Source organism: Hyla sarda, chromosome 3, assembly GCF_029499605.1.
Source record: "Hyla sarda isolate aHylSar1 chromosome 3, aHylSar1.hap1, whole genome shotgun sequence".
NCBI lineage: Eukaryota > Metazoa > Chordata > Amphibia > Anura > Hylidae > Hyla > Hyla sarda.
Window position 1 is genome coordinate 289,171,475 of NC_079191.1, and position 16,664 is coordinate 289,188,138.

The window sequence follows — 16,664 nt, forward strand, 5'->3', positions numbered from 1 at the left end:
AGCTGGAGGCTCACTGATGGGGAAACCCCGAGATAGTCTGTTACCTAACTCTGTGTTTCCCCACCAGTGTGCATCCAGCTGTTGCAAAACTACAACTCCCACCGTGCACGGTCTGTCACTGCATGGTGGGAGTTGTAGGTTCGCAACAGCTGGAGGTTTGTAAATTTTCCACTGCAGCTCAAACTCCCAAGCGGGAAACTCACTGTGAGACAGGGCTGCACGATATGGGGAAAATATGTGATTGCGATTTTGGGCCTAAAAATTGCGATTTCGATATGCTATGCAATATAATCTAATCTAATATAATCACACCTACCTATCCATTTTATGCCCACCTCCCATTTCACATCTCCCCCTTGTCACATCCCCCCCCCCCCTTGTCACATTCTTCACCCCTTACACATTCTCCTCCCCCTTGTCACATTCTTGTACTGCAGCAATACACTAGGTTTCCCGGGTGGTTTTCAAATCTTCCGCGGGAAACCTAGTGTGTTTGCTGCCAAGTGTGTTTCCCCGTCAGCCAATCACTGGCTTGAAACATGACACCACTGCGGACAGTGATTGGCTGAAAAGGACCTACTAGTTGAATGGTGAAGAGGACACCCCGGACCGCACGGAGGGGAACGGCGTCTGCAAGGACCGGGAGCAGGTTAGCAGAAGTTGTTGTTTTTTTTTTCTTCCTGCCCTTTTACTTAGCTCAGTGTCTTTCTATCAGGGGGCGTCCAGCTGTTGTGAAACTACTACTCCCAGCATGCCTGGACAGCCTTTGCCGGTCCGGGCATGCTGAGACTTGTAGTTTTGCAACAACTGGAGGCACCCTGGTTGGGAAACACTGACTTTTAGTGCTGTATTTATCGGTGTATAACACACACCCATTTTAACAGGGAAATTTACATTAAAAAAAATAAATAAATGTAATATAAATTACTTGGACTAAATGCCACATCATCCCCCCCAACTTTAATTTCTTCTGCACCTCAGTTTGGTACCGTCCCCTCCAGTGTCACATCATTCCTCCCCTTTTATCAGTCCCTGTGCCACATTTATCCCTCTCATCGCCTGACCCCCATGTTTTATAATCCCCCCCTTCACTTCCCCCTGTGACATCATCCCCCGCCATCATGTTCCTCCTATGACATTCTTCCCATGCCTCATTATTCCCACCCCATGCTTCATCATTCCCACTTTTCCCCTGCTATATATATATATATATATATATATATATATATATTGGGATTAGCTCTCAGATCGTCCTGGTCACTTGCCACGGGGCACGTTCCTCACAATAGCACAGCAGACCACAGTTCCTCATACAAGTCTGGCTCCTTGCCAGCTTTATCTCCACAGGTTGCAGGTAAAAACAAAACATAAAAAGGAACAAAATAAAGTCCTAGACCGTCTGGTCGCTGACTATAACTCTCAGCATGCCCTGTCTATCAACTGGTGAGCTTCCCTCATCCAGTTAAAACCCGTGCCACCTGCAACCTGTTTTACTACCAGTTCACACCCGAACTTGTCCACTCGCAGCGCCTGCTGAGTGTTACCTAAACAGGGCCTGTGTCTCCCCCTCTAACAACATCTTATATACACCGCCTCATTATTTAAGAAGCAGGTGAGCGATTCTCCAGAGTGAGCCAAGGAAATACACCCTTTCCTTGCCACCTTGTCACAATATATATATTTTTTTTCCTACCTCCCCCTCCCTCATCACTCCCCCCCCCCCCTGCTTTTTATACATATTTTTTTTATTTTCCCTACCTCCCCCTCCCTCATCACTCCCCCCCCCCCTGCTTTTTATATATATTTTTTTATTTTCCCTACCTCTCCCCTCCTTCATCACTCTCCCTCTGCTTTTTATATTTTTATTTTCCTTACCTCCCCCTCCCTCATCATTCCCCCTTTTCCCCTGCTTTTTATATTTTTTATTTTTCCCTACCTCCCCCCTCCCTCATCACTCCCCCCCCCCCTGCTTTTTATATATAGTTTTTTATTTTCCCTACCTCCCCCCCCCCCCTTCATCACTTCCCCCTTTTCCCCTGCTTTTTATATATTTTTTTTTACTTTCCTTACTTGGCTGCGCTTCGGCAGGCCAGGTCTAACGCCAGGTCTTGCGAGCTGTGTGGTCATGAAGCAGATGAGTGACGTCCTCTGCCGGCTTCTCTGCACAGCATCAGTGACATCACTTTTCATTTCCTGCAGTCGCACTCCGAACTCTGACTCGCGGCGGCTGCAGGAAATGAAAAGTGACGTCACTGATGCCGCGCAGAGGAGCAGGGAGAGGATGTCATTCATCTGCTTTATGACCACACAGCCCACAAGACCCGTCGTTTGACCTGGCCTGCCGAAGCGCAGTCAGGTAAGGAAAATGAAAAAAAAAAAATTATAAAAAGCAGGGGAAAAGGGGGAATTGATGAGGGAGGGGGGAGGTAAGGAAAATTAAAAGCACAGCGGGGAGCAGCCGCCGCTGGTCACTGATTTAAAAGTGGCCGCGGCCGGGCTGCTAATACTTCACAAGCGGCCACTACTGCAGTAACCAGAAGATTTATCGGCATATAACACGCAGGCAGGGGTGCGTGTCATACGTCGATAAATACGGGTATTTACATCTGATGCTGCGCAGAGAAGCCGGCAGAGGACGTCACTAATCTGCTTCATGACCACACAGCCCGCAAGACCCGGCGTTTGACCTGGCCTGCCAAAGTGCAGCCAAGTAAGGAAAGTAATAAAATATATAAAAAGCAGGGGGAAAGGGGGAGCCGGCCCGAGCAAACAATCGCATGTTTTCCCGGGGGGGGCGTATCGCTATATCGCAAAAGCAAAAATCGCGATTCGATTGCTTTTGCGATATATCGTGCAGCCCTACTGTGAACCCCTGCCACTGTGAATGTACCCTAAAAACACCACACTACACCTGCACAAAAAAAAGTAAAAACACTACAAATACACACCTTTACACAGTTACCCCCCACTCCAAATAAGAATGAAAAACGTTTTGTATGGCAGTGTTTCCAAAATGGAGCCTCTGGCTGTTGCAAAACAACAACTCCCAGCATTGCCAGACCGCCACTGACTGTCCAGGCATGCTGGGAGTTTTGCAACAGCTGGAGGCACCCTGTTTGGGAAACACAGTCGTAGGGTATTTTTGGTGGCGGAGGCAAGTGTAATGCTTGCCTCCGGATCCGTCCCTATGCAAAGCCCTAATTTAGGCCTCAAATGCGCATGGCCCCCTCTCACTACGGAGCCCTGTCATATTTCAAGGCAACAGTTTATGGCCACATATGGGGTATTTCGGGAGAAATTCTGTTACAAATTTTGGGGGGCTTTTTCTCCTTTTACCCCTTATGAAAAGTTGGGGGCTACACAAGCATGTTAGTGTAAAAAAATGTAACTTTTCACACTAAAATGCTGGTGTTGCCACTTACTTTTCATTTTCACAAAAGGCAAAAGGAAAAAAAGACCCCCAAAATTTGTAACGCAATTTCTCCTGAGTACGGAAATATCCCATATGTGGGCGTAAAATGCTCTGCGGATGCACAACAAGGCTCAAAAGTGACAGCGCACTATGTACATTTCAGGCCTAAATTGGTGATTTGCACAGGTGTGGCTGATTTTACAGCGGTTCTGACATAAATGCAAAAACATAAATACCCACATGTGACCCCATTTTGCAAACTACACCACTCATGGAACGTAACAAGGGGTATAGTGAGCCTTAACACCAGACAGGTGTTTGATGAATTTTCATTAAAGTTGGATGGAAAAATGAAAAAAAGATGGCGTTACCCTAAATTTTTCATTTTCACAAGGGAAAATAGGAACAAAGCCCCCCAAAATTTATAACCCCATTTGTTCTAAGTAAGACCATACCCCATATGTGGATGTAAAGTGCTCTGCGGGTGAACTACAAGGCTCAGAAGAGAAGGAGCTCCATTGGGCTTTTGAAGAGAAAATTTTCCCGGGACTGAAGGCCACGTGTGTTTACAAAGCCCCCATAGTGCCCCCATTTTGGAAACTACACCCCTCATGCAATATATTAAGGGGCACAGTGAGCATTTACACCCCACAGGTGTCTGACAGATTATTGGAAGTGGTTCGTGAAAATGAAAAATGTAATTTTTTATTTGTACAGCCCACTGTTCCAAAGATCTGTCAAATGCCAGTGGAGTGTAAATACTCACTGCACCCCTTATTACATTTTGTGAGGGGTGTAGTTTCCAAAATGGGGTCACATGTGGGGGGTCCACTATTTTGGCACCACGGGGGCTTTGTAAATGCACATGGCCCCTGACTTCCAAACAAATTCTCTTTCCAAAAGCTCAATGGCGCTCCTCCTCTTCTAAGCATTGTAGTGCGTCCGCAGTGCACTTGACGTCCACACATGTGGAATTTCCATACCGAGAAGAAATGGGGTTAAAAATGTTGGGGGTCATTTTCTCCTATTACCCCTTGTAAAAATGTAAAATTTGGGGAAAAACATTTACACATCCAACGTTAACAAAAAGTCATCAAACACCTGTGAGGTGTTAAGGCTCACTGTACCCCTTGTTTTGTTCCTTGAGGGGTGTAGTTTCCAAAATAGTATACCATGTGTTTATTTTTTTTGTTTTTGCTGTTCTGGCACCATAGGGTGCCTAAATGTGACATGCCCCCCAAAAACCATTTCAGAAAAACTCGCTCTTCAAAATCCCATTGTCGCTCCTTCCCTTCTCTGACATACACATATGAGGTATTTCCTTACTCGAGAGAAATTGGGTTACTCATTTTAGGAAGATTTCTCTCCTTTTACCCCTTGTAAAAATAAAAAAAAATGAAGATTTAGAATTCTCTTCAATTTGCTGCTATTCCTGTGAAACACCTAAAGGGTTAACAAACCTTTTGAATGTCATTTTGAATACTATGAGGTGTGCCGTTTTTATAATGGGGTCATTTATGGGGTCTTTCTAATAAGAAGGCCCTTCAAATCCACTTCAAAACTGAACTGGTCCCTGAAAATTTTCGATTTTGAAAATTTTGTGAAAAATTAGCAAATTGCTGCTATACTTTGAAGCCCTCTGATGTCTTCCAAAAGTAAAAACATGAAATATAGTAGGACTAATGTAATATACTGGTCGTCCTGACCCAAATTATCAAGGCAATTAACTAGGAAATGAAAACTTGATATGCTTAAAACATAACATTTATTGTAGACTATTAAAATAAATGCCAAATAGTAACCTCAAATAAATATAGGTGTGAAGGTGATGGGTTACAGTGCTCTAGTTACTAGAGTCCGCAAGGACCCTATGGTAGCAATATGGATCCTGAGCTCTCAATATGGTCCTGTGATGACCACTGTTCAGGCAAATATAGCACCAACAATTGTTGCTCACAATAGTACCCCCCACAACACCCAACGTGTTTCTGTCACACTGTTATTTGTGACTTCTTCAGGAAAGAAACCGCTGGGGGGGGGGGGGGGGGTGAGCCGTAATTTTGAATTTTTCTAACTTCGAAGCTCTCTGCTTGTAAGGAAAATAGACATTCCAAATAAATTATATATTGATTCACATATACAATATGTCTCCTTTATGTTTGCATCATAAAGTTGACATGTTTTTACTTATGGAAGACATCAGAGGGCTTCAAAGTTCAGCAGCAATTTTCACATTTTTCATAAAGTTTTCAAAATTGGAATTTTTCATGGACCAGTTCTGGTTTGAAGTGGATTTGAAGGGCTTTCTTATTAGAAATACCACACAAATGACCCCATTATAAAAACTGCTCCCCTCAGAGTATTCAAAATGACATTCAGTAAGTGTGTTAACCCTTTAGGTGTTTCACAGGAATAGCGGCAAAGTGAAGGAGAAAATTCAAAAACCATTTTTTTACACTTGCTTGTTCTTGTACACCCAGTTTTTGGATTTTTTACAAGGATTAAATGGAGAAAAATCCACTCAAAATTTGTAACCCAATTTCCCTCGAGTAAGGAAATACCTCATATGTGTATGTGAAGTGTTCGGCAGGCGCAGTAGAGGGCTCAAAAGGGAAGGAGCGACAATGGGGATTTTGAAGAGTGAGTTTTTCTGAAATGGTTTTTGGGGGGCATGTTACATTTAGGAAGCCCCTATGGTTCCAGAACTGCAGCAAAACCTCCACATGGCATACCATTGTGGAAACTACACCCCTCAAGGCACGTATCAAGGGGTCCAGTGAGCCTTAATACCCCAGAGGTGTTTGACAACTTTTCGTTAAAAACGGCTGTGTAAATGAAAAAAATTTTTTTTCACTGAAGCAGTTTTTTTTCCCCAATTTACCATTTTTATAAAGGGTAACGGGAGAAAATGCCCCCCAATATTTGCAACCACATCTCTTCTGAGTATGGAAATACCCCATGTTAGGACGTAAAATGCTCTGCGGGCTAACTACAATGCTCAGAAGAGGAGTCACATTTGGCTTTTGGGAAGCAAATTTTGCTGAAATGATTTTGGGGGGGCATGTCGCATTTAGGAAGTGGTACAGTGAGCCTTAACACCTCACAGGTATTTCACGACTTTTTGTTAAAGTTGTATGTGTACATTTTTCCCCAAATTTTACATTCTTACAAGGGGTAATAGGAGAAAATGACCCCCAAAATTTTTAACCCCATTTCTTCTGAGTATGGAAATACCCCATGTGTGGACGTCAAGTGTTTTCCGGGGAACTACAATGCTCAGAAGAGGAGGAGCGCTATTGAGCTTTTGAAGAGTTAATTTGTTTGGAATGGAATTCAGGGGCCATGTGCGTTTACAAAGCCCCTCGTGGTGCCAGAACAAAGGGCCTCCCCACATGTGACCCCATTTTGGAAACTACACCCCTCACAGAATTTAATAAGGGGTGCAGTGAACATTTACACCCCACTGGCATTTGACAGATCTTTGGAACAGTGGGCTGAGCGAATGAAAAATAAAAATTTTCATTTTCACAGACCACTGTTCCAAAAATCTGTCAGACACCTGTGGGGCGTAAATGCTCACTGTACCCCTTATTACATTACATGAGGGGTGTAGTTTCCAAAATGGGGTCACATGTGGGGGGTCCACTATTTTGGCACTATGGGGGCTTTGTAAACACATGTGGCCTTCAATTCCGGACACATTTTCTCTTCAAAATCCCAATGGCGCTCCTTCTCTTCTGAGCATTGTAGTTCGCCCGCAGAGCACTTCCACATATGGGGTATTTTCTTACTCAATTTTAGGGTAACACCAGCATTTTAATGAAAAAAATTTTTTTTTTTTTTTCATTTTGACAAATTTTCGTTAAAGTTGGATGGGAAACACCTGTGGGGTGTTAAGGCTCACTATACCCCTTGTTACATTCCGTGAGGGGTGTAGTTTCCAAAATGGGGTCACATGTCTGTATTTATTTTTTTGCGTTTATGTCAGAACCGCTGTAAAATCAGCCACCCCTGTGCAAATCACCAATTTAGGCCTCAAATGTACATATTGCGCTCTCACTCCTGAGCCTTGTTGTGTGCCTGCAGAGCATTTTACGCCCACATATGGGGTATTTCCTTAATTCCGAAATTGCGTTACAAATTTTGGGGGACTTCTTTTCCTTTTACCTCTTGTGAAAATAAAAAGTAAAGGGCAACACCAGCATGTTAGTGTAAAACATTTTTTTTACACTAACAGGCTGGTGTAGATCCCAACTTTTCCTTTTCATAAGGGGTAAAAGGAGAAAAAGCCCCCCAAAATTTGTAGTGTAATTTCTCCCGAGTACGGAAATACCCCATGTGGCCCTAAACTGTTTCCTTGAAATACAACAGGGCTCTGAAGTGAGAGAGCGCCATGCGCATTTAAGGACTAAATTAGGGATTGCATAGGGGTGGACATAGGGGTATTCTACACCAGTGATTCCCAAACAGGGTGCCTCCAGCTGTTGCTAAACTCCCAGCATGCCAGGACAGTCAGTGGCTGTCCAGAAAGTTGCTGAGAGTTGTTGTTTTGGAAACACTGCTGAACAATAAGTTTTTCATTTTTATTGGGGGGGGGGGGGGGGGGGGGGGAAAGTGTAAGGGGTGTATAAGTAGTGTTTTACCCTTTATAGTTTTATGTGTATTATGTGTTAGTGTAGTGTAGTGTTTTTAGGGTACATTCGCACTGGCGGGTTACACTGCGGCAATAAAGTTGCTAGGAGTTTGCACTGCGGCAAAAAATTTGCCGCAGCTCATACTTGAAGCAGGAAACTCACTGTAAACCCGTCCGTGTGAATGTACATTCACCCGTACATTCACATGGGGGGCAAACTTCCAGCTGTTTCAAAACTACAACTCCCAGCATGCACTAAAAGATCGTGCCTGCTGGGAGTTGTAATTTTGCAACAGCTGGGGGCACATTGGTTGGAAAACCTTCAGTTAGGTTCTGTTACCTAACTCAGTATTTTCCAACCAGTGTGCCTCCAGCTGTTGCAAAACTACAACTCCCAGATGTACTGATCGAAGTGCATGCTGGGAGATGTAGTTATGCAACAGCTAGAGGTACGCAACGACAACTCCCAGCATGCTGAGAAAGCTGTTTGCTGTTTGGGCATGCTGGGATTTGCAGTTTTGCAACATCTGGAGGTCTACAGACCACTGCACAGTGATTTCCAAACTGTGGACCTCCAGATGTTGCAAAACTACAAATGCAAGCATGCCTAGACAGCAAACTGCTATGTGGACATGCTGGGAGTTGTAGTTTTGCAAGATCTAGAGGGCCACAGTTCAAAGCACAGTGATCTCCAAACTGTGACCCTCCAGCTGTTGCAAAACTACAAATCCCAGCATAACAGCTGTCTGGGTATGCTGGGAGTTGTAGTTTTGCAACATCTGGAGGGCAACAGTGTAGAGACCACTGTATAGTGGTCTCAAACTGTTGTCCCCTAGATGTTGCTAAGCAACTTACCTGCTTCAGTCGTATCCAGGGAGCCGTCCTCTTCTGCCGCACGACATGCCACCCGCGCCGATCACCGACACGAACCTCGCCCGAAGGGTAAGTGGATCTTCGGCGCCTGTCCCCTTAGTTTCCCTGTCTTGACCCGCCTATTGTGTGTCGGCAGAACGGGGAAAACGAAAGTTAACCCCCCCCGCCCCCGATCTGCTATTGGTGGTTGCGTCTAGACCATCAATGGCAGGGATAGGAGGAGTGGCAACCGCGATCCCGCTTATTTTCCGGGTCACCATAGACCCATAATGACCCGAAATCGTGCAAATCGCAAGTGTGAATTCATCGCCGACATGGGGGGGGGGTTTGATGACCCCCCTGGGCAATTGCGCGGGGTGCCTGCTGATCGTTATCAGCAGTCACCCCGGTCCGGTCCCTGCCCGGCGCGCAGTGGGGACCAAAATTCCCACGGGCGTACAGGTACGCCTTTGGTCCTTAACCCCTTAAGGACCGGGGGGTTTTCCGTTTTTGCATTTTCGTTTTTTGCTCCTTGCCTTTAAAAAATCATAACTCTTTCAATTCTGCACCTAAAAATCCATATGATTGCTTATTTTTTGCGCCACCAATTCTACTTTGTAATGACGTCAGTCATTTTGCCCAAAAATCTACGGTGAAACGGAAAAAAAAATTGTGCGACAAAATTGAAAAAAAAAAACGCAGTTTTGTAACTTTTGGGGGCTTCCGTTTCTACGTAGTAAATTTTTCGGTAAAAATGACACCTTATCTTTATTCTGTAGGTCCATACGATTAAAATGATACCCTACTTATATAGGTTTGATTTTGTCGTACTACTGGAAAAAATCATAACTACATGCAGGAAAATTAATACGTTTAAAATTGTCATCTTCTGACCCCTATAACTTTTTTATTTTTCCGTGTATGGGGCAGTATGAGGGCTCATTCTGAAGTTTTTAAATGTACCATTTTTGCATTGATAGGACTTATTGATCGCTTTTTATTCATTTTTAAATGATATAAAAAGTGACCAAAAATGCACTATTTTGGACTTTTGAATTTTTTTGCGCGCACGCCATTGACCGAGCAGTTAAATTAATGATATATTTTTATAATTCGGACATTTCCGCACACGGTGATACCATCGTATGTTGAAATTATCATATGTCGAGGCCATCGTAGGTCGGGGGGGTCACTGTATAGGTTTTTTTTTGCCTTCCTCTGGATCAACACAGTAGGGAATCATTAGGGATATAGGTTGAACTTGATGGACTCTGGTCTTTTTTCAATCTTATGAACTGCGTAACTATGTAATAAGCCCCTGTATTTAAATGCCTGCAATATGCACACTGTTACTTAAAAACTTATGAAACTTGTGGTAGAGTGCAATTATGTGCTCAGTCTTTTTTCTTTAACATAAAGGTTCTTGGTTACATGATCCGACAGCCATCTTGTTTTAGGGTTCAATATTCAGTTCCATATGCAAAGATCTGCCGCTCTGTACCCATAAAATTTTAAAATATACAAATTGGTGTGTAAGGTTACACTGTAGAATAAAAACGTTAATTTCAAGTTAGTTGTCCACATCATGTAATAGCCACATAGTGTCCTAACAAATGGAAATAAAGAGATAAACATGCTCAGTGTTTTGTTTTGCTTTTTTAAGAGTAGCCACTTGTTTTATGACTATACTCCTTGACTTTTAACTTATGAAATGGCTTGTGCTATTGTAGATCTCCACAGTAAGATACTTAGATTTGTATGGAAGAACAGAGAGAGATGGATCCAGCTTGCGCAGATAAAATAATTTTAATCCATAAGACAAGGAGGATACAAGTAACGCGTTTCAAGCGCTGAATGCGCTCTTAGTCATACAATTTCTGCATAGTACATGCGGGTTTATATAGGCGGGGAGCAATTCCGGTCGATCACAGACCATGTGACCGGCAGGAGTTAACCCCTTGCACATAGATATAATATGGTATAGACAAATAGAAAAATGTATAAATAATTGAAACACAGAATATATGTATAACATATGATCCAGGTGAGGAAAACATAGAAAAGAAAAACTTGAGATTACAATAGGAAAATGATGAAATAAGCAGAATAGCAGACATGTTCAAGAACCGGGGATGTCACAGGAGTAAACGGAAGATGTATCACATATGAATAATGTTGATATATGTAGTTTACTATTCATAATCAATAAAAGGGGTGGAAAAAATATTTTGATGTAGTATAGAGTGAACATATAAAAATATAAATATGTCACTAATAGTATAAAAGAGATGATTATGAAGAAAAAAATACAAAAGTATATATTTAATAATGTAAGATAACATCTTGACGTTTATTCATGCCTAAAGGGACACGAGTACATAATTTAAGAATCCAAAAAACTTCTCGATTGAGTAGTTTTTGTTTTAAGTCGCCTCCTCTTTTAGGTAAATTGACACGTTCAATTGCGACACATTGTAGGGAAGAGTAACTGCCATGATGTAATTCGGCACAATGCTTTGATACTGCTGAGGTGTTTCTAGAATTAAAGTGGGGGATGTCTGATAAATGTTTCCTCAGTCGAACTTTAAGAGGATTGGTTGTGCATCCGATGTATTGAACTCGACAAGTCATGCACGACACCAGATACACCACATACGTGGTGTTACAATTGATGTACTGTTTAATCGTGTAAGTAGCATTGGTAACAAATGATGTAAAAGATCTAGTGACGTGCATGACAGAGCAGCAGACACATCGGTTGTGTCCGCACCTGTACGAACCAGGGTAGGACAACCAGGTAGGTGAGGTGGGTCTGAAGCTGGAAAAAAGACTGGGAGAAACAATTTGGCCTATAGTGGGGGCTTTTTTAGGAATACATCGGTAACCTACATCCTTAATACACCCGTATAATGGATCTGTTAGAATCATAGGCATATATGTATGAATGATTTTACAGATAGCGGGGAATTCAGTGCTGTAGGAAGTGGTGAAGGCAACCTGGGATGGACTGCTATTTTTCATTTTGGGTTTGCGGGAACTAGTCAAAAATTCCTGTCTGTTGCGGTCAAAAGCAATTTTGATAGCTCACTTAAGTGACCAATCTGGGTATCCACGTGCCTTTAAACGTGTTCGGATAGATTCAGCCTCCGCCAATTTGTTAGATTTGTTTATAGCAAGACAGGTAATTACATTTGGCAGCCATACTGGATTGCACAATATTCTACATACGCAGTTTTCAGTGAAATTGTTCTTCAGAAAAATGTGAAAATTAGCACTGCTAGAACCAGACTGTGCTGATTGGACACCTGAATTGCTGCTTGAATTATATAATTTTTGTTGACCTTTGATCATAGATCATTAATGGCGTTAAACCACCCACTAAACATGCTTACCCGTACATATGTATAGCATACTTACCTTTATTTCACTTAGAATATTTCCAAAAATAGAAGAGTCTTTGCAGATTTTCCCAAATGTTTCACGGAAGATCTGTAGACGGGCATAATGAGGAGGCCTAATGTGGGCAATGTCCTGAAGTTCCTGGAGTGCCCATTACAAAAAAAGAGAAATAATTAGATGTGTCTCATCTTTAAATTGTGAACACTTTCATTCATGAAGCAAGCTAAAGAAATAGGCACTACTGATTTGATTTGCTTACATGTTATTACCATTTTAGGGCATGTTCACACTGAAAAATAAGACACTGAGGAATGTGTTTAAAATCCATGCAAAGGACCGACCCATTTTTCAATATTATTTGAGGATTTTGACGAGGAAATCTCACAAGTTTTAATGGAAATTTTACACAGTGTCTGACCTTTTGTAACATTTCAGTGTTATTTTGAGTGCATGGAAAAAAAAATCAGCATCAATGGAAGGTAGTTTCAGGTGGTTATTATTTTGAAGTAGACAAGGAATATGCCTCCAAATCAGGGCCTCATTTTGCCAAGTAAATAGGGCATTAAAATGTGTATTTTGCATGTAAATGATTTCATACTGAGCAAACTCTAGTTATAATACCTACTAAAACTTAATTCTCCAATTCTTCGGTTTATTTTTATTTATTTTTTTGTTACTTCACATTACCACTTTTTGAGGTGATCTCTCATGTTATTAGACAGACACCAAATTTAAAGGAGATGTCTCAAGCAAACATATATGCGGCTATGATGCCCAGACTGCCAGAATATAAAACAGGACTCCCCTGCCACCGCTCTCTTGGTGTCCTGGTATCCCCTCTCCAGAACACCACTGCCATCTTATTTCTAGTTCTCATGGTCAACGTGTCACACTGTGGAGCTTATCGCTGTCCGCAGCAATGGCACATCGCTGTGTTTCGCTAACTGAGCCCACAGTGTGACACATTGCCCACGGGAACCAGGAAGAAGACAGCAGCAGAGGTCTGGAGCAGCGATACCAGGACACTGAGGGAGCGGCAGCAGGTGAGTTGTGTTTGTTGTTTTATATTCTGGCAGCCCAGGCACAATGGCGGCACATAATTCTGGGCGAGTCTTCTCGGTTAAGTGTTGTCAGTTCCATTGAACTAATGGTTATATCTACAGTGGGAGCATTGTTCTTTACATAGCCCATTCAGATAAATTAAACAGAGTAAAAAATATCTACAACAAATGAACCATCTGTAAATATAAACCAAGAACAAAAATAAGGGCGGGGGGGGGGGGGGGAGAAGAGACACTTAAAACTGCCTATGGCAAAAATCTGGTGCAGTTTTTAAAATAAAAAATATCAATATTTGCACAAAATAAGTTTTTAGTGAATTTTTAGACACTATTGTGACAATCAGGACAAAAGGGTGTGGTTTTCTATAAAGTGGGTGTGTTTTCAGCAAAAGGGGATGTGGCTTAAATGTTCAGCTTTTTTTGTGTGCAAATTGTAGGTTTTAAACTAAACCAACTTGTAGATGCAGACTTATAACGGATAGTCTAATTTTTTCAGTTTTGTTATAAAAAAAATGATGGAAAAAGATAAATGATACTTTGACAATAAAGGCTCATTAAAGGCCCAGGACAAAATAAGGTACATACAGGGCCGTTTGAAGGAATTTGGGGGCCCCAAGCAAAATATACATGGAGGCCCCCCCTTCCCCACATGGGGCATTCTATGTGGGGGGCACAGGACAGGGGGGCATTATATGTGAGGGGCATATGACAGGCCCCCCCCCTGTCATGTGCCCATATAATGCCCCCCCCCCCCTGTCATATGCCCCCTGACCTGTGCCCCTCACGTATAATGCCCCCTGAGGGGGCATTATATGTGAGGGGAATATGACGGGGGAATTGTATGGGGGAGCACAGGACAGGGGTTATTATAAGTGAGGGGCACATGTCAAGGGGGCATTATATGTGGGGGGCACAGGACAGGGGTTATTATAAGTGAGGGGCACATGTCAGGGGGGCATTATATGTGGTGGGCACAGGACAGGCGGTATTATATATGAGGGGCACATGACGGGGGGGGCATTATATGGGCACATGACAGGGGGGGGCCCTGTCATGTGCCCCTCACATATAATGCCCCCTGACATGTGCCCCTCACTTATAATAACCCCTGTCCTGTGCTCCCCACATATAATGCCCCATGTCCTGTGCCCCTCACGTATAATGCCCCCTGAGGGGGCAGGACAGGGGGCATTATTTGTGAGGGGAACATGAGGGGGGCATTATATGGGGGGGCACAGGACTGGGGTTATTATAAGTGAGGGGCACATGTCAGGGGAGAATTATATGTGGGGGGCACAGGACAGAGGTTATTATGAGGGGCACATGACAGGGGGCATTATATGTGAGGGGCACATGACAGGGGGGCATTATATGGGCACATATAATGCCCCCCTGAATTGTGCCCCCCACATATAATCTCCCCCCCCCCCATTTTAATAATTCCCCTGAACCATAGCGCCCGAGCAGCTCTCACCTTTCTCTTACGCTGCTCCGTTCTTGCAGTGTGAGCCACGGGGACGTGATCTCCGGGAGCCGGCGCGATGGTGTGACGTCATCGCGCTGGCCTGACGTGGATGGCGTCCCCACGATTGCGTCAACGGAGCAGCATAAGAGAAAGGTGAGAGAATGGTAGATCGGGACAGCTCCCGCTCCACCATGCTATAGGTCAGGTGAGGCTTTAGTCTCTGCCTCCCATCCCGCTCCAGGCTCTCGCAATGCTGGCCCGGCCGGGCAACAGGGCGAGCTTCCAAACCGGGATAGGGGCAGGAGGACGGCTCGGCAGGACAAGCACCGGCTCTGCTCAGGGCCCAAAGCAAGTGCTTGTTTTGCCTGTCCTGTAGCGAAGGGCCTGGGTACATATGTACTCACTGTATTACATTATAGCAACATTCACTTACTGTATATTTAACCACCATATATTCAGAATAGCAGCTACCTTCTGTCTAGTAAAAGCCTATAATCCATGAGTGTAACTATAGCCAGGGAGCAGCTACTATGGGGCCCTGAAATTGAGGAGGCCCACCCACGTACAACTACATCTAATTTTGCCATGGGGCCCTATGAATTCTAGTTACACCCCTGCTATGGTCGTATCATTTAACTACAATAGAGGCTACAAGGTTTGTTGCAGAACTCCTTAAAGGGGTACTCCGCTCCTCGGCATCTTAAACTAATCCCCTGCACCCCCCACCCCGATCTCCCTGCAGCACCTGGCATTCGTTTAGAACACCGGCTGCAGCGCTGAAGGCTCATCACACCACACCCCCTCAATGCAAGTCTATGGGAGGGGGCGTGGCGGCCGTCACACCACCTCCTATAGACTTGCATTGAGAGGGAAGGCTGCATGAGCCTCCAGTGCCGCATCGCTAGTCATCAGACATCCGAAGTTCGCTCCATGCACCAGATAACTAGAGTGCCGCAGCAGAGATCGATCAGACATCTTATCGCCTATCCTTTGGATTGGGGATAAGGCCAATAGATGTAAATCTTTCATGACTGCATTCATAGTAAAAGATTATCAGATTCTTAAAAAGTACCTAAAAACACAGGTTTTCCTTTTTCATTGATGACTAAAATGTATAATAGTATGATTAATTTTCATAATATGCAAGTAAAAGACAATGGTACTGCACTGGTCTGATGCAGAGTTCAGAATGTCCTATGTTTCCAGAATTAAAAGAGGTAAAATTTCTGTGAGCCCATAGTGGCCAATGGAGGCTAAAGCCCTGCATTAGGATTGGGATCCCATTGTTCCCTCAGGACCCAATAAGAAACTTGCGGTCACGATCAGTAATGAGGAAGTTGTGGGCGGTCATAGAACTTACAACTGGTCCCGCAAAATCTTATACAGTCCAGCATACCTCTGAAAGGCCACAGGGGGCTAATGAAATGGCACAAGGGGGGATGAAATGTCCAGAAGGGGTGATGAGATGGCACAAGGGGGTAATGAGATGGCACAAGGGGTAATGAAACGGCATCGGTGGGAGTACTATTTCTAAAAGCTGTGACAAAATTTTTGCGGGAGCCAGTAGAATTGACAACACAATAAATTTTTGCCCCAAGACACGAGGTGGTGACTACAATTACAACAAGGACAAATCAATTCTGAAAGGCAGGAGGGGAAAGCCTGAACCAGGATAGAGAAAGGGGATACAAGAACAGAAGAACATATGCAAAAAGCAAATATTACATCAATAATGTGAAAAAATAAATGGAAAAATAATCAAATAAAATGCTTCAGTTTGTTTCGTTCACGTCCAAGAGCACCAGTTGCTCGTAATTTAGATGTCCAGCGAACTTTTTCTTG

The 16,664-nt window shown here is 43.5% G+C and overlaps 1 protein-coding gene across 14 annotated transcripts in view; it reads right to left on the reverse strand.

Annotated features, from left to right (window-relative positions):
• C3H6orf118 (chromosome 3 C6orf118 homolog) overlaps nt 1-16,664 on the reverse strand; it is a 303,945-nt gene that overhangs the window by 211,376 nt on the left and 75,905 nt on the right. For all 14 annotated transcript variants that reach the window (XR_008891406.1, XR_008891407.1, XM_056566824.1 and 11 more), the window contains one exon: nt 12,315-12,437. Coding sequence is in view for 12 of the 14 variants with exons in the window: in XM_056566824.1 (XP_056422799.1) it covers nt 12,315-12,437 (123 nt within the window). In the remaining 2 variants the exon portion in view is untranslated. The remainder of the gene's footprint in view (nt 1-12,314; nt 12,438-16,664) is intronic.